The 21,844-nt window shown below is 39.0% G+C and overlaps 1 protein-coding gene across 2 annotated transcripts in view; it reads right to left on the bottom strand.

Moving 5' to 3' along the window:
* LOC149801066 (plasminogen-like) overlaps nucleotides 1-21,844 on the bottom strand; it is a 60,609-nt gene that overhangs the window by 18,950 nt on the left and 19,815 nt on the right. For both annotated transcript variants that reach the window (XM_089955101.1, XM_089955100.1), the window contains 2 exons: nucleotides 20,231-20,422; nucleotides 5,265-5,519 (listed from right to left, as the gene is read on the bottom strand). In XM_089955101.1, coding sequence (XP_089811227.1) covers nucleotides 5,265-5,519; nucleotides 20,231-20,422 — 447 coding nt within the window. The remainder of the gene's footprint in view (nucleotides 1-5,264; nucleotides 5,520-20,230; nucleotides 20,423-21,844) is intronic.

Here is a 21,844-nt window from a genome sequence, read left to right as displayed (position 1 = left end):
TTGCATGCATTCGAAATCGAAAAAGATGAAATTGCCTTTCTTCTTGTGACCGTCCTCTTTCTCTGGTGGGGGTTGGTATTTTTGCACGTAGCATTGGTGTTCCAAGTCCACGATGTGATGACAAATGTGACATTTTTTTTTTCCTGAACATACGTGTGCCTTGGTACTATTGGTACGTATGCCTTATCTACACGTAGGGCACAATCTCAAGAGTTGACAAGCACATTTCTGCTGTGAACCTTGCGTCTTCAGATGTTGCTGGTAACAGGTAGGACTGACAAACGTGCGCAAACAAGTGGAACAAGGCACTGGTCCTTCGCTCAGACAGGGTGGAGAGGCCAAACATCCTGGGCATTTCATTCCACAATGCTTGTGTTGCTCTCGATTGTTATAACCATAGTCACATTTCTCACAATAATAACTGTATCCCAGGAATCCAGTGATACTGGTAATGGTATCGAAATGGTCATCGTGATGATAGACATGAATGTATTTTCCGTCCTTAAAATCTTGGCCTCGAAACAACAGAGTTCCACGCATTTCTTGAGGGTGCACTTTCAAGGTGTAGCGTGGAGCTAGGGCATCTTGCAATTTTTGCATCTCAGGAATGCCACAGGGTGTGTCTTTGGACAGTCCGGCTTGTTGCAACAGGAGTTCTGCTTCATTTCGTTGTTTGGCTCGATCGCATCGTTGAATAGTTTTCCAGGTTCTTTTCCATTCTACCGTGTCGTTCTTGTTGGCATAGGTTCGTCCCACCACGATGGCACGGGCTAAACACATCTGGTCTTGAGGGTTGTTAATTCGGACGAGACTCTTTTTGGTGTTGCGAAGGTCGTCCACCAATAACATCTTTTTGCATCCAGTTCCTTGAGGAGGAGAGACATGGGCCATTTTCAGTGTGGCTTTACCATCGGTGATGTCAAACTGGTCATTAGATTGTTGCACCTGTTGTATCTTGTCCATGACTTTGGAAGGGGTCAGTTCTGCGGGTCTGCTAAACTCGATCCAAACAGGGGATTTCAAACCGTCGTGATCTATGGATAGTGTCAAGCGATCGTCTTCTTTGGCTTGACATTGTCGCTTGAGTGCGGTGAGCAAAGAATCCCACATCTCGGTGATAAACCCTTCTGCTTTCTCCAAGGGTACGTCGGCCTTGAAATCTTTAAACTTCACCGTGTAGGTGTAAGCCGTGGTTCTAAATTTTCTAGAGGAGCGCTTTTCCGTCTCTCGAATGGAATAGTACTTTTCAGGGTTGACTAAGGGTGGTGAACTTGGTTTAGAGGGTTCGGATTCTGGTTCACTCATGTCCTCTTCAAAATCACTGGCATGAATTTGTGCCAAGATTTCGGCCCTGGTACGAGGCGATAGATCACGTTTCTGCCTCTTACTTTCTTCTTCTTCTTCTTTCTTCTCGAATGAATGGGATCGTTTCATCTTGAGTGCAAAACGTCAAATGACTCAAGTTTAAACACCACAGACTAATTTATAGTCTTGGCAAACCAGCGTATATAAAAAGGGTGTGTCTTGTCCTTTCACTATTCATTTCACTCTCAAACCGAGGAGAACGATGGAAGAGACTACCCAGATGGAACGTTTCGTCAGAGCTTTGCGAGGGGTCATTAGAAAATTCTCTTCAGACCAGCCGACGGACTACTCTCCTTCCTTTCGAGATAAAAGTCAAGATACTTGCTATATCTGTCAGAAGAAAGGGCATTGGTCTTCAGAGTGTCCAGACCGTCAAAAAAGAAAAAAAACAGGGGCTAAAAAAGACAAAAGTCAAGATACCTGTTATTATTGTAAAGAAAAAGGACATTGGTCTCCAGATTGCCCAAAAAAGAAACAAGAGGAGTCAGAAGAAAAGAAGGATTCTTCAGAAGAAGAGAGGGATTCTTCGGAAGAAGAGAGGGATTCTTCGAAAGAAGAGAGGGATTCTTCAGAGGAAGAAGAGGAAGAAAGAAGACAATTCTATTTAAAAGAAGCAAAGAAACAGGAGAAGAAAAGAAGAAGGGAAGAAAATGAGGAAAAAACGGTGAAGAAATTCAAAAAACAGAGAGACTAAACAAGGAGAAAGAAGAAGTCAATGAACTTTTAATTAAAGTGTTCTGTGGTGAATTGTGAATTGGATTGTAAAAAATGGATAAAAGAATACATGAATGATATAAGGTAAGTGTCTTTGAGTTTTGATTTTAAAATAAGAAGCTACACTCACGCACTCATACACAGACACGTACTATAAGGGTAAAATGGGTGGGGTTTATTTTTGAGTTATTGGCAAATTGAAATTGTATTTCTTTTCGAGAAATGTGGGTGGCCCTGAAAAGGGCCTTTTTATTTTGGTGTAGGGGTGAGTTTAACCAATCAACTTTAACTGCCTTAAGCCTTTGCCACGGCCAAGGCCTACTTCTGATGATTGGGTTGAAATCACTAAGGGTGGTACGATAGGCTTAGTCACAGGGTTGGCGTGTTTAGCTCGGGAAGGTCGTATTCTCTTCGGTCGTGATAAAGAGGTCTGATACATTTGTTTCAGACTTCTTAACTCCGCTAAAATGTCCAACAGTACCGTAGCCGTTTGATTTTCACCCTCTTGTTTCTTTGCTGCTACTTCTTCTTGCTGTTGTTGCTGTTGTTTTTTTCTTACCTCTTCTTGTTGCTGTTGCTGTTGCTGTAGGAGAAAAGCTTGTTCCGCTTCCTTTTGTCGTTGCATAAATTTCTCCAATTCTTCTTTCTGTCTCTGTCTAAAATTCTCCACTTGCGGTAATGAAGAAGGTAACGAAGGTTCCGGAACAAATTCTTGCGAGGTAAGAAAATCCACAAAATCCCAATGTACCTCTTCTGAAAGTAAGTCTGGGTTCCCTTGGGCAGTCACCCCTGCTGGTGCACCCCAATGGATCGTTTTCTGAGTTTCCGTCATGTTGAATCACTGTCGCATAGATTGACTGCACACAAGCGCTAGCGAATCTATATAGACCAACTGACGTCACAGACTACTCTCTTCGGATTGGATGCGGGCTGACTGAATTTTGTAACGCGTGTTTGGATTGGTGAATGAACTCAATCCGTTTCAATCCTGCCTCTACCTATAAATAAGCGCAGTTCAGTGCATTGATTCACTTGTTCTCGTCGCTTCAAGATGTGGACCGATGTGCAATCTTCTACGCTTGTGTCTTCCATGATGTTCCGGACGGACATACCCATGTATGTCCGATCCAAGTGGACCGTTGTCCACAGGACAAACACCAGCCTGTGGATACGTAGGATCTACGTAGAAAGACAAGGATGCCTGAAAAGAGTGCTGATTTACGGACCAACAGTGAGACGTAGCCTAAGGACAAGAAGAAGACCAATGCGGTACCATTTATGTTAATGAATACATTAACATAAACCCAAAGGCCCTTTTCAGGGCCAGCCATATTTCTCGAAAAGAGATAGCCTTTCCATTGCCTACCCCTTTTTTTTAAATTTAAATTTAAATTTAAATTTAAATTTAAAAAAACTTTAAAAAAAAAAAAAAAAAAAATCCCAAAAGCCCAAACTCTATTCCCCATGTTAATTTCCCTTTTCCCTAGACAGACCCAAACTCTATGTTAAATTCCCATTGTCCCTAAAGTGGCCCAGCGTTTTTCTCCATGTTAATTTCCCTTGTCGCTAATCTGACCCACGATTTTTCGCCATGTTAAATTTCCCTTGTCGCTAATCTGACCCAGGGGTCTCTGTAATGCTAATTCCCATTGTCGCTAATCTCACCCCATTTACTACTCATTTCCCACTAGTGTCTTCTGATTAAGTTGGAAACCAATGTCATCAATGAGCCCCTCAATGCCTCCATCTCCCCGACCAGTCTTTGCTACGGTCATATAAACGATTTAGTGGGTGGTGTATTCTCCATCCTGCATGGCCATGGAAATGACGGTCTAATTATATCAAACAACCCCACAAAAAATCTCTTCAACCTTTTCAAGTGGTAAGACAAATTACACATAAGAAACGCATTACAAAACAAATTGGGAACTATAACCGCGAATTGAAGGCAGAAATTGTGTAGACCGTAGCTGAATATTCTCCGTCGTTCTCTTCCGAGACTTGGGCTTGTAAAAACATGTACATCATTAGATATTCTAATGTTCTCTTCCGTGAAATGATATTGTAGAGGCATGTATCTCAATGCATATTGGAATCGAACATATGCCTTAACTTCTCAGAATGAATGTTAAAACTACCTCGAGGTTTTACGGAAACAAGAAAATCTTGCGCTTCTTTAAGTCCGAAACATGGAATATGCTTGGAGTACAAAAGTTGCACAATTTAAAAGACATGTATATATCCCATAGATAGTACAATACAGATCTGCGCAGTTTATCAAAAAGTATAATAAAGGTACCCTGGAACTCTATCATAAATGCTTCTAGCATTTGAAACAATTTTTTCTAAAATACAAAATATGGAATGGTCATTTAATTAAAAGTGATTAATCGAAACAATGTTATCCTATTTTCCGCACGGCTTCAACTAAGCGACAATAAAACATTCTTCATTTTACAAACAAAGCCATCCTATCGGTTCACCGATCAGAGGATTTTTATTTATTTATTTATTTATTTATTTATTTATTTATTTATTATTTATTTATTTATTTATTTATTTATTTTAATTGAAAGTATTTATATTGATATCTCGTTCAATATAAAATCGGAATACAGTCGATGCTATTTGCGTCAAAGAAGAAACATGTGACATTTGAAGATGAAAATAGTTACTTCTTCCTTGAGTTCCTCCTAAGGTGTTTTTTTTTTTAAGTTTTGTTTAAGAATAGTCACTAGTAAAATTCAGGATGTAAGATGGAGCTACATTGATAATGGAGTAAACAGATGTATGCGGCCATTAAACATAGGATGTTAAAATGCCATACACTAGTACAGTGTTAGATTATCCGTATTTTTCAATACTTGGAACTGAACTAACTTTTGGCCACGTTGATTATTTTCCCATGTGAAACTGTGACACGTCTGTGCCGAGCTTGTAAAAATATTATACAACTGTTAAAATCTTGTACGTAAATTAATTTGTTCATTCACTGCAACAAAACTAATAAAAGAATAAACAATTTGAATGTGCATTACAGTCTGTCACATCCACGAATTCGGTACTCGAAAGAATACCCGGACTTGAAGAAGAAATAGAGACCGGCTACATTCAAACATAACAGTTTAGTTAGGAATAAACAAGTATAAAGAGGACTAAACAAACTGTTACACATTTTTACTTACATGATCTGTTACATTTTGGAATTCCACAGTAGTCCCATCTCAAATTAGGGTCGATAGTGAAGCACCAGGGTTCATGATAACTTTTGTCTATGGCACGGCAATAATTTTCAGCCGCTGCAATCGATTTTTCAGGATAAACCTCTGGATTCGTATAGTTGTGACTGTGAGGTGACTGACTATCCCAACGCTGACACTCGACACCCCCTTCCGTTTTGGATTGTGTGCCTTGGTACGTAAACTGATTGATGAAGCATTCTGAAATGAACAACATTAATTAAACAAGGATTTAGTACATCTTTTGTTAAAAAGAACGCATATCCATCATTAAACAACAATGATTTTAACAACGGACACATGTTGCATCATCTTTGTGGTAATGTATGCAAGGTCGATATGGTAAAGGGGCTGGTGCGTGCAGTTAAGGGGATAAGAGACCTTACCCGCAGAACTAGCTTCGAATATCCGTCGATTACGAATTAAAAATTATTCTCTAATCTATATGATAATATTATTTACTCGTATTTGCAAAAAGTATTTTAGTATCACACAGCCTTCTTCCATTCTGTTTGCAGTATATATATATATATATATATATATATATATATATATATATATATATATATATATATATATATATATATATATATATAAAGCCCTATTTTAAAAGGTCGACATTTATAAACTTTTATATTTCATCTAATAATAAATAATGAGGACTTTGTATAATCTTTAGAAGTAATCGCTTTACAACATTAGGCAACACCTATAAGATAAAAAAACATACATAAAGATATGATTACAAAAAATAAACACCATGAAATTAGAAAACAAAAGCTGAAAATATTTAAGGTAGGAAACATTATTAGGTCTGTAAGTTTGTTCTTGCAGTCGAAATAAGTGAGCTTTAAAAATCTCTTGAATGGGATCACTGTGTATTTATGTCTAAGTTCAGTGGGCAATTCATTCCACGTTGCTGGGCCCTGGTATGCAAAAGAACTTTGTCCATATGACTTCATTTTCATAGTGGTATTAATGAGTATACAATTGTCAAAAGAGGAGCGTAAGTATCTTACTGGTGTGTACACGTGGGTGAGGTCGGATGGGTATGTTGGACTGGAGACCGTCAGTGAAACGTAGCACAGAGAACAAATTTTATGTTTGATTCAGGATTGAATGGATAGCCAGTGTAGGGTACAGAGCAGCGAGGAGATGTGCTCTGATCGTGGTACTCTAAGTATTATCCGAGCAGCTGTGGTTTAAACGCTTTGAAGTTTTTGGAGTAGATATTGAGATGAACCCGACAGAATTGAGTTACAGTAGTCCAGTCTTGAAAGTATTAATGAACACACGAGTGTTTTAGTGGCATCAACTGAAAGATATTTTATGAGAACACCTGATCAAAGAGATAAATATATTCCAAGAGTGTCCCTTACAAACAGTGTTCATTGCTGTAGGTCGCAGATCGGCTCTTATTAACACGCAAAGTAAACGAGCCGTACGACCTTGACCTATGGCATGTTGGCATCACAGGAACACTTAACCCATATTGTTAGGCTTGTCTACCACATCTGACAATAACCCACTTCGTAAAACTTTAAACAATTTATACAAATTATAAACGTCATTCACCCTGTGGTGTTTGCCTTCTGGCCGTTTAATAATCAATTCTCAAAGAAACACTATGTACACTAGAATATTTTGTTTTAACTCGGATCCCTATCCTCGGACATATGATGCCGTTTTTCGTAATAAATATTCACCTGCAGATTATCACAAATTCGTCTCTTGACCTTATGATCTCCAAATCCCTATAGATATTGAATACCCTATTGCAAACTGCTTTGCAATTTCCGATGACAATTAGCGGTTGTAACAGTAGATACTACCAGATCCCAATAAAATTAAACATTGACCATCCCAGCTGAAATTTTAATTTGTGGGTCTCTATCCCCAACGATTTTTTTAATACTCCTGCTTGTTACAAAGTATGACGCCAATGAAACCAGAAGAGATATAGCACCGAAGTGACAGATAACAGTATGACCACCTTGTCTTTTTGTGTTAATAGGTTTGCTTTAGTGTTTTACGTAGCTTACATGGACTCATTCGATGGGAGGTTTCGAATCAGTACCTTTGTGGTCGCGAATTCGGCACACTAACCACTGTGCCACCGCGGCAACTACTTTGCTAATGGGGATTTATTGTACTGTATGACCTCATCAATGCATAATATGATGAGTACCAGTCCCTCCCTTGCCACTGCTATTGCACGCGTGTCTAATCTTGCTTGCTTTATTCATTTCAGCTGTAATTAGGGACAGATTTAGAAGGTGGAGAACGCGAGATAAATGTTGGCTGGCGTTCAATCCAGGGATAGTGTCCACTTTCAGACGTTTCATGCAATTTAAACCGGAATAAGCTTTAACCTTTTGACCCACTGTTAGGCTGGAGGAAAATATAATCCTGTCTCTTTCTGAGTATCAGTCAATATGCTAAATTTAGAGCGAGAATTTGGGTCTCATCTTTTTAACTCCACTATATATCTTTCTCTAACGACAGTAAAATTGAGAGGTTCAAATTGATATTAAAAGTATAAGTGCTGTAAACGAACTCTTACTGTATATATGTGTGCGTGTTACGTCAGTGTAAGGATTTTCTATTAAAACGTTCTTTATATTATTGCAACAAACAATCCGCTGCCACCAGAAATGTTTTTGTAACAAACAATCCAAGTCGTTTACTTGTTCTTGTCAAACCCTGACGCAATTCCGCTAGAAGTCATAAGTTTCCCCTGATTCCAAAGACTCCCATACAACTTCTGTTGAAAATTGGAAAGTCCTACTTATCCATATAAATAGAATACCACAGATCTCACAACTTTCCAATTGTCTATCAACCGCACATCTGCATGGTTTCTCTTCATTAACTTTCCGTAACGTACCATTAGCATTTCACGCCGTAAAACTATACTACTCAACCAACTACTACAGGGAACTATTTTTACTACGCTACCTTAGGCCAGTCAAATCATGGTTTTAAGCCACATTTCGCCTGTAACCTTGCATCACATTTGTCACCATGGAATATAAACGGTACCTGTCAACGACGGAATAGTCCCTTATCGTTTATTCCATTGTATAATTTGCCAGTCTTCAATCATAAATACTGGACCTGGAGCCACACAACCAATGTACACAACCAGATTTTAGTAAGCCTGAATTCCCCAAAAGTAAACCATGGCGTAACGGAAACTCACTAACACTTCACTCCGTGACGTTTGGTCCTAGTAATTGGCTAATTATTTCGGGTTGAGGAATATATTCCCAGCACCGACTTCCCATAATCAAACAAGTAATCACAAAAGTCGAAGAATTCCTTAAAACAGAGCGCCATAAACAAATACACTTACTCCAAATTTATTATATTATTTATATATCATACTTACATTTTTCAACCAATTTTGGAAGGATCCAATCTGCTACGTCTCAACATATTCGCAGTAGTAACGTTTTTAGTATTGAAGTTATGATTTTGTTTATTTTTTTACACTTGCAAACACGTTGTACTGTTATTGTAAACTCTCCTGGTTAGCATTTATACATAAAAAGATCTGGACAAAAAAAATTGTCCGATAAATCAGACCAAGATCTTTGAGTGAATAAGCACCAAGATCTCATACAAACAAATGTGATTGACGGCTACCATTTATACTATAATTGTCATCCCAGATGCGCTGAACTAATAAATACCCATTCAGTACTTTTTCAGAGAAATGAAATAAGTGTGACCAGTCAAAGATTTAATGTTACTAAATTACTATTCGATCTGAATATCTGATACTCAGAAGTTTTTCCTTTCTGGCTTATACCAACTCCTGCTGAGAATATCTGAAAATCCAAAACTTGTTTTTCTGATTACATGTGCATTACCAATATTCTGTACGTATGAAAAGCACAATGTAGCAAATGTTGGGAACAGTAAAATTAGTATATATTATATATTTTCGTTATATCTATATATGGCAAAGTGTGACTAGTTCTCAAATGGGACACATATACACAAATCTATTGTCAACAATGTTTGCCCCAATAATCCTTTTTAGAAATTTAGTCTCCGAAAGTTTGATGATGTTGTCTTCGCTAGAATAATTTAACTGATGACTAGTCATGTATCTGTGAATGACCAACATACAGTGTGTTACGGTATACTACCTTCAACGGGTTTCCTGTTTAATGTGCAATTGGATGGGTTGGACATCACAATGATAGACTAGTGAATACTTTTCCTGTCAGTCTACAGATGTAGGGGCTGTATGTGCTGATTTCTCACGAATAAAATAGAATTGCAATTGCAGTTAGAGTGAATACTTTTCCTGTCAGTCTACAGATGTAGGGGCTGTATGTGCTGACTTCTCACGAATAAAATAGAATTGCAGTTAGAGTGATTATTACTATCATGATCAAGCCTATATACAGTCGTCATTGTTGTATGACGTCATGATCTGTCACACTGTATTAAAAGGCCTTTCATTTTAAGCTAATATCAGATATAGAGGATCTCAAATGGGTAATGATTTAATATTGAATTTCTTAAATGGGTAATGATTTAATATTGAATTTATTAAATGAGTTGAATAATGTCCAGCTTTTACGAGCCATAGCTGGCAAAATCTGGACAGTATTTAACGAGTTTCATAAACTGAATATTAAATAATTACCCTTTTGCAATTCTTGTTACCACATAGTGTTTATTTACGTGGAAATTTTTTTAACGAAAGAAGAACGAATAACTTCGGTCATTCTGAAAGACGTTACACTTTTCATTTATAAAAAGTAGACCCAACCAAAGCTGAACTCGTATTGATGTTTAAAAGTAGATTAAACTTTTCTTGCAAACTATTGATCAACAAACAAGCGTCCTTCCGAATAAACATAATATATTACACAGACAAAAATTTTAAACAGAGAACACGCAGTGTGTCTAATGTCGCATTGTTTGATGCACTGACGATGCATGTTTACATAACCCTGAAGTGTCATGTTCACAACTAAACATTACACTGATATTGCGATATTCATGTGAAAGAAGGTTTGTTGGATTGCAGAAATTCACATATTTATTGTAATGTATTTGTGACCGGATATTTGCAGTGTTTGGTTTGGAACAGGAGACTACAAAATATGCAAAAATATTCATTTTACTCGAAACTGCATCACATATTTACCGCGTAAATATGCAGTGATTGGACAAACTTCTGTCAGTTTGGAGACCGGTTTATGTACACATTCTTCTGTGAACAGTGGTGAGTTATTTACTTCTGTAAGTTAATATTTAAACCACGCTTGAACATAGGGTGGATTCCATGCTACAGATATTCCGCCTCCTTCAACCCCAACCCCATACAAGCAATACCCATAGTTTTACTTGTTGTTATTATTGTTTTGGTCTTGGCCATTTTTCATGTTACGATATGTTATACATGACCTAACAAACCTCTGTGGGAGAAAATTAGCCATACTGAAGCAGACGAGTCCATTTTTCCCGAATTCCTTTTCGCGAGTCGATTCGAAAAATGGCAACGAAAAATGTTTATTGAAAATAAAAACTTCCAGAAGGAGGAGTTAAGAAAAGTTTTCCCAAGATCGCAGCCAATCAAAAAAAAAATAATAATACTGCGCAATAATTTCATGGGCTTATTTGGACCAATCAGAATCACATAAAGTGATATCTTAACATGTGGTAATATCACAAATATGAAACTGCACATACAATAGGGAAACTATACCTATTATGTGATCAATGTTCAGTACAGGTTAATCGTAATGATTTAGCAATTATTGTTCCTTCTGCAGCGATTGGATATTTGTCTAGGGTATTTCAACCGGCTCCGTAGGCCATTACGGGTATGTAAAACTCCCATTCAGGACAAGTTGTTGACTTCTGAATGGAGAAGCGTAAGACTATTTATTGCAACACTCCATTAGAATCACTTAGCTCTATTGTCATACCTAGCACCAAGTTATTGTTCCCCTTTCTATTCCGCACAATATAAAAACTATTCGATGGTTAATGATTAATCTGGACGCCATGTGAAGTTTGAAATAGTAAAGACATTTTGGCGTGGAATGTGCCCAGGCACAACAAATAAAACAGAACCGGTTTACTTATTAAATCAAATTCTTTAGTTACTTGCTCGTAGCTCAGTCTCAAAAACAAAAATGTCAAACTAGCCAAGCAATACCCAGAGGATTTTGTTGTGCTAAAACGTGTGACGTAAACGTGGCCATATAAGGCGCGTTTAAATTAAATATATATTGTTGTTCTAAACTTGAATACTGATATAGTTTCACGAACGTATATTCAGTCCTGTTTGTTGAATTCTTGCACTTTGAATGTCATCAAAAACTTTCCAGATAAAAATTGTTATTGACTTTTACGATGTTGACTAGGTACAGTTGTGAGTTTTCAAACTGACAATGTGTTTAACATGCCACAAATGAGGAAATTCCAGGAGACTGTAAAATACTGTTGTTATCATGTGATGTTTTAATTTTCTCCATGTCATTTTCTAAGGCTTCTGTTTCATTGATTATCTTCTGCTCAACTGGTTCAGAATTTGTAAGGTAAAAGTAGACTTTATGTTAGGTCGTCAGTTGTGGTTTGTGCTACCATAACTGGGATAATAAGCAATCTATTTAGTGTCCATTACTGACGGTGGAACACTTGTAACTTCATGAAAAGGTCTTCCGACAAATCTTTGAAGCTCTCTTTCCACAAATGCCATGTACCAGTTAGGGGCTCTTCCTTTTCGTCAGAATTTCTATGCATTCACCAAAGTAATTATCCAGGATGCGTCACACATCGTGACCATCTCAACGTCCCTGGTATCAATTATCTGCAAAATAACCTTCCAAAACACCAGGTGAGTTATTGTTTTCTCTAGAGTCATGACATCCTTTCTTTCTGTATTGCTTCGATTGGTATTTCATAGGAACAAAAACATATAAAATCTTATCTTTTCATTCATCTGAGCATATAGTTTAAAACCTTTCTCTCTGAAATGAGTTAGTACTTAGAGGTTCTGGTCGTGGAGTCTTTTATCCCATTAGAGAGTAAGATATCCTGGGAATTCTTTCGCCAACTTATCTTCTCAACGCGGTCACTGATCCTCCCTTCCTTGGACAACCGGCATACGAGACCACTGCAGATGATTCTGCTCTCTCAGCAACCACTGAAACTTTACTGACTTGACCAAACGATCAAAGTTCTGATCGCATACGATTTCATTTCAGAAAAATGCGAACACCTATTTTAGCTATTTGCGGAAAATTTGCTACTCGCCAAAAATAGGGGTTTAGCACAGATGCCAACTGGCGGGAGTGCTCTCCTTCCAAGTAAGCGGGGTTTGGTTTATTGTAGAACGATCATGCCCATCAACATCCTGGCAATAAATGTCACAATGAATGCCTTTGACTGTGGCAGGAGAGAGTATCTTGAGTGTTCTGATTCTTTCCGATATCTCTCATATAGTCAATTATCGTCGAAGGCAAAGGGATTCAAATCCACAGATCTCTTCCTTTGTATGTTTGCTTTTTACAGGTGGAGTCGTCATCAACAAATCCATGCTCTATATCCTAACGGGATCACTATCAACAGATAATTTAGCGATTCGCACAGAACAGTCCAATCACTCTCCTGTTTCAATCCAATCTGCGTGGATCGTCTCATAGTCTTTGTGAATAGATGGAATGACATGCTTCCTACTTTAGCATCCCGAATCCCAAATCCAGAAGTCATGTAAATTGACACCTTTTTCTTGAATTTGAGACAATCTTAATATGTAACTTTCCATATAACCCATTCATTTATAAAGTTAGGAAATCTAAGTGTGAACTACTAATTGCTAACTTTTTCCGCTAGCTTTTCGAGACGTTATCCCCAATCGCGAACGAAGGATACCGTTCCATAATTTCGGTCAGGTTACGTAATAATGGAAGAAAAATATTGGTCAGAGCAAACCTTCTACGACCTTCTAGCCAATTTCAGCTTACCGCAACGCTGGTCATGAACCTTTGTCCGAAATGGAGTCTTCCGTGGGTAATAATGTGATTAAAGACGTCACCTTTTTTGAATTACTGTCAAACGCCTTGTTGACTCTCAACTTTCGTGTAAAACCCACTTCCTAGTCACTCTAGCATTATCAGGCAGAATCAGACAAATTCAGGATTTATAAGCCGACGATAAGTTTTTGCAGTTCCGTCTTCATGATCCAGTTTCTCTCGTGTCTGCCACTGGTTGTAATGCCAAGAATAGAATCCCGTTCATGAAAAGTAAGTTTTTCGTTTTAAAACTGTGGTCATGAAGGGGTCCTTCATCATAAGGACATTGTCACGACCCAGTCAAAGCGTGCGATTAGTACCTGAAGTGTACTGAGCACATTAAATGAGAGAAATCTCACTTGTTCATTGCGCTCACAGAAGGGAATAACGACATTTCTCTCATGATCTTCAGTTTTTGAATTTTTGGGTCGTTCACTTAGCCTACAAAGAAATAACCGAAGACCAAATGAATTTATTACGAATAATGTTTCATGAGGTCTGGGCAGTTGATAATAGCCTAGGCTTTGAGCGAAACTGCTATCATGACGAGATTATTTAAGCCGTTGGATATAAGTCTTATTTTTCAGCTTCTTTTAGAGACTTCTCATCTAAAAATGCGTCATATCAGCAGCACCAAAGTCTATCCTCCAAGGTTCCTACGTAGCTTCGTTAAGACAAGGGTTACCTCATTTCCGTTGAATATATGTGAGAATAAATAATTTACGATGAAGACCGCGTTTCCCCATCAATCTGGGCTCCATATCGTACCAGACTGATACATTCGGCCACTTGAACCAGGGCCAACTCCACAGTAAAGGGATGTAACTCCCTCTGCTTCTTATCTATTCACTTAACATGTTATGAATGGGTAACGTATTTGAAGAAGTTGTTGTTCTTGTGGGATTTCACGCCATTTTTCAGCACACGATAGGCTACCACTCGGCCACTCGGGGCCCCTATCTGAAGAAGTTGTTGTTCTTGTAGGGTTTCACGCCATTTTTCAGCACACGATAGGCTACCACTCGGCCACTCGGGGCCCCTATCTGAAGAAGTTGTTGTTCTTGTGGGGTTTCACGCCATTTTTCAGCACACGATAGGCTACCACTCAGCCACTCGGGGCCCCTATCTGAAGAAGTTGTTGTTCTTGTGGGGTTTCACGCCATTTTTTAGCACACGATAGGCTACCACTCGGCCACTCGGGGCCCCTATCTGAAGAAGTAACCAAGATTTGAAGCAAAATACGCTTCTTCGATAATACCTACCTGATCATAATACGAGCACACCCTCCCAAACCCTCCCCACAATTACAGCGCTGGAAGTAGTAACTAACAAATGACGAATTCGGAGCCAACTCTTCTTTGCAAGGGGAACCATTCTTGTCTAACTTATAGTGATAAACAAGTCAAAAATATTTCTCTCCATATTTCATGGTTAAAATACGCCATATTGGTTTAAGTACTTTCCTTTCTTCCGACTACCATATATTAAGCTATATTTTATTTTCTCTCGATCCCTCTGTGCTTAAACACAACATGTCGGTCGACCTAAAATCTTTTCCAATGATTATTACTAAAACACGTATTAGGCTGAACAATTAAATTCCTTGTTTATTTGGTTACTAGTCAGTAGAAAGTTCTTTCCAGAAGTCATTCTAGATGCGTGTCCTGTGGCGAATAAACATAGAAATTCACCAAAGTAAATCAGAGTGCATATGCCTGTTTGATGAGCTCATTGTGTTGAAACCGTGGTCTTTGTGAAGAAAGTTGCAGAACCACATTGGAAAGACCCAGTGAACTATTGGTATTGAAACTTACACGTGCTCACCGTGAAAACACATCTCATTTTTTATGTATTGCTGTGCTAATCCTTAATTATTTTGTACATTAAATGTGATCAGTATATTTCTTTCTTAACTTTTATATTGTTATCTTTCATTGAATATAATACTATTTAAAATTGGTTTTGGTTTGATCTATTTTATTATTAATAAAATAAAGTTTTAACAATGTAAACATTAGAATTTTAAACTTGTAAATTATTACATTACCGTCAATTTTATCTTCATGAAGTTGCGTGTAGAGAACGTTAACAAATGAAAATATGCCAAGTAAAACAAATACTAACGTCCTATACTATATTCCTTTGAAAACGTAAAATGTAATCTATGTAAAGGGATGTTTTCCCATAAGATGCAATTCGGGAAATAAAACATGGAAAGAATACTATAAATGGAGAAAATGTATATATGTTTATAGAAAAATAAAATTTCTGAAGGAAAACTGATCTAAATTAAAAATGTTTGAAAAATAATGAAACTTTTCGGTGAGAAAAAAGAAGCAAAAGCAAATTAAAAAGGAACATATCATGCTTTCGAAACCATATATCCTGTTTGTTAGCCTTGTGTATTGGAAACCATACATCCCGTTTGTTAGCCTTGTGTATTGGAAACCATACATCCTGTTTGTTAGCCTTGTGTATTGGAAACAGCGTTTATAACCATTCAACTATTGGCTCTGCATTGTGAATACGGTTTAGATCCCCGTTTTCGTCATTACAACATGTATTGGGATCATATGAGCTCAAATGAGCACAGCAGAAACTATAAATTGCCATTGATTAAAATTTAGGGGTGGATTTGAAGGGTTGGATGGGAGGATGTGGCACGAGCCTTGAAGGTGCCGGAACAATTTCTAGAGTAAGTTTCCTCACGGTTAAATGTTTAAAATGCCCAATGAAAGCTTTAATTGCAACACCTTTCCGAGGCGTCGCCTCATGAACCCCCGTTCGTGGTCCATCCCAAATACATCTCTACCAATTGTTTAGCCTCTCCACAACCCCGCCTCCACAAAAACTGAGAGAAATACCTTGATTAGATTATTGTAATTACAAATATGTAACATATTTAATCAAGTTCTAATAGAAAACGCAATTTTTTTGTGTATCTCTTTCGTTTGGTTTTTAAAGATTAACTTAAAAAAGAAAAACCCAGATTATTTTAAAGATATTTTCAAAGTACCTCTATGAAAACACATGAGAGCACAAACACAAGGGTCTTTACACCATAGTGATAATCTATTCAAGCTTATGTTACGGGTGTGTTGTCAACATTTGGTGAAGTTTTGGAAACAGTAAAGAAAAAAGAATTGTGTGTGACAGTGGCAGTTGATTATATACATGTACGTAATTGCGGTGGGGTGTGGGAAGGGTGGGGTGTGTTTGAGGTTTGGAAAACAACTGGTTCTACCCTGTTTTCGGGCCCGCGTGACCCTTATGAGTATGGCCAAAACCACCCAGCCACAGTCCAAAATTTTTGCTAGTGGTCCTTTTTTCTTCTTCTCAGGACGATCTGTTTTCGATAACCGTTTCGGACAAGAGGAAATTGGCCTCTTTATGGTGGTATCGGCAGCCATCTGCTGTCCCAACGTGTTAAAGCCTGAATTGTGTGCAGATCTTGTTGTCTCAGCGTTCCGTCCTTTAGGCAGTTCCAGCAAACTCGCTTGTCCTGCGGTCCCAACCCTTTACTCGGTTCCGAACCTGCTACATTTCCTCACCCACTTTGCCAAGACCAAGACCCAAATAATTTTTCGCCCCACACACACAGACAAACGCATGAAATAAAAAAGAATTCACTCCTAGCCCAGCGCAGAGTTTGGATACCTAGAAAAGCCCATGAAATTTCACTCCATTTGTTGCACCCACGGACAGACTATGCCATTTAGAACAGATGGTCTTTGTGTACAGCAGTCATGCCGTCTTTTCTAATCTTCCCGACGGCTACAAGTGTGACAGGCGCCCTCCTTCCAGTTATTGCGGGCTTTCCATACCAAGATGGCAACCAAGGCAATGAACATTCAATGCTGAGCATGATAAAACATGTTCCCATTTTTTGTACTCCTTGCTGCTGTAGTAGCTAGATTTCTCTTCAGCGGTCTCCACCACCTTTCCTTCCATCAATTCTGGATCTCTGGCCACCCTGTTGATTTTCTCTACTTAGGAATGCTCTATACCCTCCAGCGTTTCCGTCACCAAGCCCATCGTTGTGGTCGACGTTTCTATATGTGCTTCCAGATTGTCAAGCTGGTTGTAGATGTCTACCACAATTGGAGACCTAGAACCGTGGTAACAACGGCTGGAGCTGCCAAACATTTTGTAGCTTGTGATCTTTGCTCCACATAAGCTGCATCTCCCAACGCAAGCTCTAGATTACTTTTGGGAGGAGCTTGCCTCATGTTTTGTATCCAATTCCAAATAGTTTCACTCTTCAGCAGCGAAGAGCTTTCCACAGAGGCTTTATATTTCGTCGGTCTCGCATGGTAACAACTCGCGTGCAGGAAGCATATTACTATTCTTTCCAAGGCCTATTTCCTAAGAAAATCCATCCTATGTAGGGCTTCCACAGCATCTGTATTGTATTTATACAAGAACCTTTTCGGTATATGCAGAAGAACCGTTTCGTTACATGCACATTAAACTTTTCCGGCTCCTACACTACCGACAAAAATAATTTATGTCACTATTGACGGCAAACGAGCTTGCTGTAATATCTTTCGATAGTATATCCACTAGGATATATTATCTTGATTTTTTTATATATAGGAACTGGTGTCCATGCTTCGAAGCCTCTCTCGCTTATATATCAGGGGTCAGCTAGTAGCAACTTGCATGCCCTCATTCCTTTGGCAGACTGAAAGTGTGCTCAAAAAAATGCAACATCCTCTGACGCAGCGTATGTGAACAACACAAACTTCCGACAAGCTGCACGTACATTTATTTGTGGAAACACACACAAACTAACAGCTTTTGGTTCCAGGTGGATCTGCCCTAAGGGTAGGAATCATTGCCTGCGTTGAGCTAGAGCTGGCGGTAGCACTGGCCATCTTGATCGGAGAGACATGACTTTGTGTACTTTCGGGCAATTATATTTGTTAACAGATGACGAATACTACATGCCAAATCCCTTCTACGACACCTGTGCACTAGTGTACGTGGACTTAGGCACACGCACAGGCTAGTCGGGCCAACGGAAACAACTGAGACCGGCCAAAGGGTTGGAATAGAAAGATACATTTGCATTGTACAGTATGCCTATTTTCTGATGCTATGATCTAGCGCATGAAAACTTAGATATTCTTCTTTGTTTCCACTACTGAGACAGACGACGATCACGACCAGCGTTGCCAAGCTGTCCTTTATCTTGGTTAGTGTTAGGCGAATGTATTACAGTCGGCATAGCAGCTGGAGTGGATAGTTACACGAGTTTCTCTTCCTCATGTTGTATAAAGTGTCCATACACAGAAAAGTTTCGTCTACAATTGGCTTGCCCTTCTCGAAGCAGAAGGATTGTGCGTGAGGTTCCTTGACATGTGATTTGTGCAAGGCTTGTGTAGGTGGATTTGCATGGACTTGTGTCTACGACCTTCTTCAACCTTTGATTGCCGTTTCTGTTGTCTGCATGGAGGTCTTGTCTTTCGTGTTTGGAACTTCCAGGATGTGCACTGGATTCAACACAACATTGCTGCCCTGTTTGCTGTAAAAGGAACGCGTAGCAAAAGCTGTGAACCAGCGCCAATTCCGGCCAGGTATACAGACATGCAATCGTCACTATCTATCTCTACGACAAAGTTTTTCTAGAGCTTTTCCAGGATGGCTTCAATCCTCATTATTGTCCAATAGCTTGCAGGACGCATTCTTCGTTTTCTTGCGTGGCCATGCAAACGTGCGACACAAAGATTCTTTCATTCTTGATTTCCGCAGACTGCCAACGAAATCTAAGTACATGCACCACACTTTCTTCTGCATCCTCTGGACCTCCGCCAATGTATCCACATAATCCTTTCTTACTTTCAGAGCAAGGTCACTGTATTAAGTCTCGCTACAGTGATTCGTTCGAACTTGCCTAGCTCTGTTCATCTTTTTTTTTTTTTTCGTCTTCTGTATTTCCGCCTCTTTGCGGCGTTACCACAGCTCTGCAGCTCTAGCTGTGTGTATGTAGATGTGCTCTCTAACACTGACTGTGTTTTCCAGAATGGTTTGGTGCTTCTCTGCTCATTGCGTCGGAGATATCGCCCTGCTTTGATAAGACTTCTTTGCAGACGAGATTCTCTACTAGAGCTGTCCAGAAAATCGAGGGAGTAGTCGATAGAAAATATATCGTGTCCACACTGCAGTTAACCACGTTTAAATTCCGGAATGGCTGACGGCACCAAGTCTTCGATTTGGACCTCTGAAACTTCTGCTTTGGCTACAGAACGTTTCGCATCCTGCGTATTATTGTCGTCCTTGTACAGTCTTTCCTTGTCCATACAGAAATTGAGTCTTTCCTGCTCATGCCTTAGAGTCCGTTTAATGTAGGTTCCGCAAACGACACTATGTTTGTCTGTCGGAATGTAGCCGCACAGGCCACCATTAGACTTTCTGTAAAAACGCTTGTCGAAATCATCAGTTACAAATAATGTCTGGTGAAGATATATCGTTTAATTTCGGTCCAGTGTCGAACTCAGCAGTTGTGCTCGGTGAAAATGCGCATTAGTAACAAATCGTGTCTGGTGAAGATATATCGTTTAACTGCGGTCCGGAGACCAAGGTGGAACCATTTCTTTTTACAGACCTCAAGTTATGCTCACCACCACTACCACCAGCTGATATTTTTAATTAAAATAATGTCACCTAAGTGCACCTATCAGTTAACTTAATAACTATGTATAGTTTCTGTTGTGCTAATTATTGGTGATTTGGCCAAAATACATGGTGTAATGGCCAAAATGGGAACTTTGTCCTCATATAAAGAAGTTACCAAACTTATCGCATGAGGTACTTGTAGAATTTGAAAACCCACAACTCGGCTACTAACTACTACTAAGTACTTGCCCGTACAGCGGAAGGTTGCTTCGTCCCATTGTCCATAATCGTGGTCACACCTAACTTTGTTTTCGCCACCAGCATACGTGTAGCCCGGGTCGCACGTATACAATGCGACTTGCTGCGTATCATTTACCTTGATAACAACAGCAAACGAATGTTCCACAAATGGTGGTGAACTTGTACACTCATAGCGTATATCTGCAATGAAAAAAGAAACATTTCGACCGAAAGTGATAAGCAAATATGAAAACATGAGGAAACAAAATGCAGAGATATAAAATAATAGAGGAATCAACTGTCAGTCACGGAATTGTGTGTGTGTGTGTGTGTGTGTGTGTGTGTGTGTGTGTGTGTGTGTGTGTGTATAAGTGGTTTAAGTATATCGTATATTATTTCGAAATGGTGAGTTCGGTTCATCCCATGATGCACGAGCGAAGAGATTACGATGGGAAAACGGATATACGTTGACCCCAACAGGCAGTGTCTGGCTACATGGCCTGTGTATAAATTACCTCATCGAAGAGTTAAAAATCACATTACAAAGAGTCTTGTCAGTGAGCAGACAACTTTATGACGCGTGATCTCCAGCTGTAGAGGTATGTGAGTTAAATATTATTTCCCTATTTGTATTATAGGATTAATTGTTTTACTATCACAACTATCTTGTACTTTAGGTAATTCCGACTTGTGTCGTATAATGCAATGTTATAGTCTGTTTTCTAGTTTTTCTGGATGTAACTTAACAGAACGACTATATTCGCAATAATGTTGTATTTATTAAGGAAGAGAAGGTGTTACTTAACGTATTGTAAGATTCCTGTCAGGCACAGGTTCACTTCTGAACCTGATTATTACCTTGTATAGTAGTCCCGATAATATAATTTGTATGAAATAATCAACTCAAGATTACAGTAGCAGCAGGGGGGTCGAATCCGACATTTTGTCCAATCGTTATTTTGCTTAATTATTACTTTCTGCACTCAGCGGATCCGGTGTAGTCAGCGCCTGGTAAAAAAAAAACGACGACGGTCCATCCTACACGACGGTGACGTCATTTGGTTTAATGCGCGTCGATCCCAGCGTCGTCAGCGTCCGGTAAACACAGCGACGACCGCGTCGATGTCATTGCCCCCCCCCCCGCTGCTAAGAAGTTATTTACAATGAAAATTATTTACAACTAACCGAATATTTGGTCAAGTCCGATACGATATCGTGTCCGAGGATCATGTAAATTTATCGTTACAAATCCATGTGGGGTCGACTGAGCATGACTAAAAAAGTTTCGAAAACCATTAAAGTCCATGTCACCGCCGCACCATGTCTGCCAGATATTTCGTAGCGTGTGTGTATCAACGCCGTTGAATACAGCAAGAATATTACAGTTGTCTCTGATTACTTTTGGAATCTGAGTGTATCGTTGAGTGACATATATCACGTCGGTGTTTTTATGCCTGCCTCTGGAAAATATCCTAGCTGGGTTTTTTTGATTGTCTAACATAACATCATCGTACACGACTAGATTGTTAACGTCGCCATCAATATCATCAATACCTGGTGCATCATTGATATCTGTAATAAACTCAATAATATTTTTTTCAGCGATCGCTGATGCATTCTCGT

The sequence above is a fragment of the Sinohyriopsis cumingii genome, chromosome 4, assembly GCF_028554795.1.
Source record: "Sinohyriopsis cumingii isolate HCF-2022 chromosome 4, ASM2855479v2, whole genome shotgun sequence".
Lineage (NCBI taxonomy): Eukaryota > Metazoa > Mollusca > Bivalvia > Unionida > Unionidae > Sinohyriopsis > Sinohyriopsis cumingii.
Note: the sequence above shows the minus strand (reverse complement) of the source record. Positions and strands in the feature narration are given on the sequence as shown.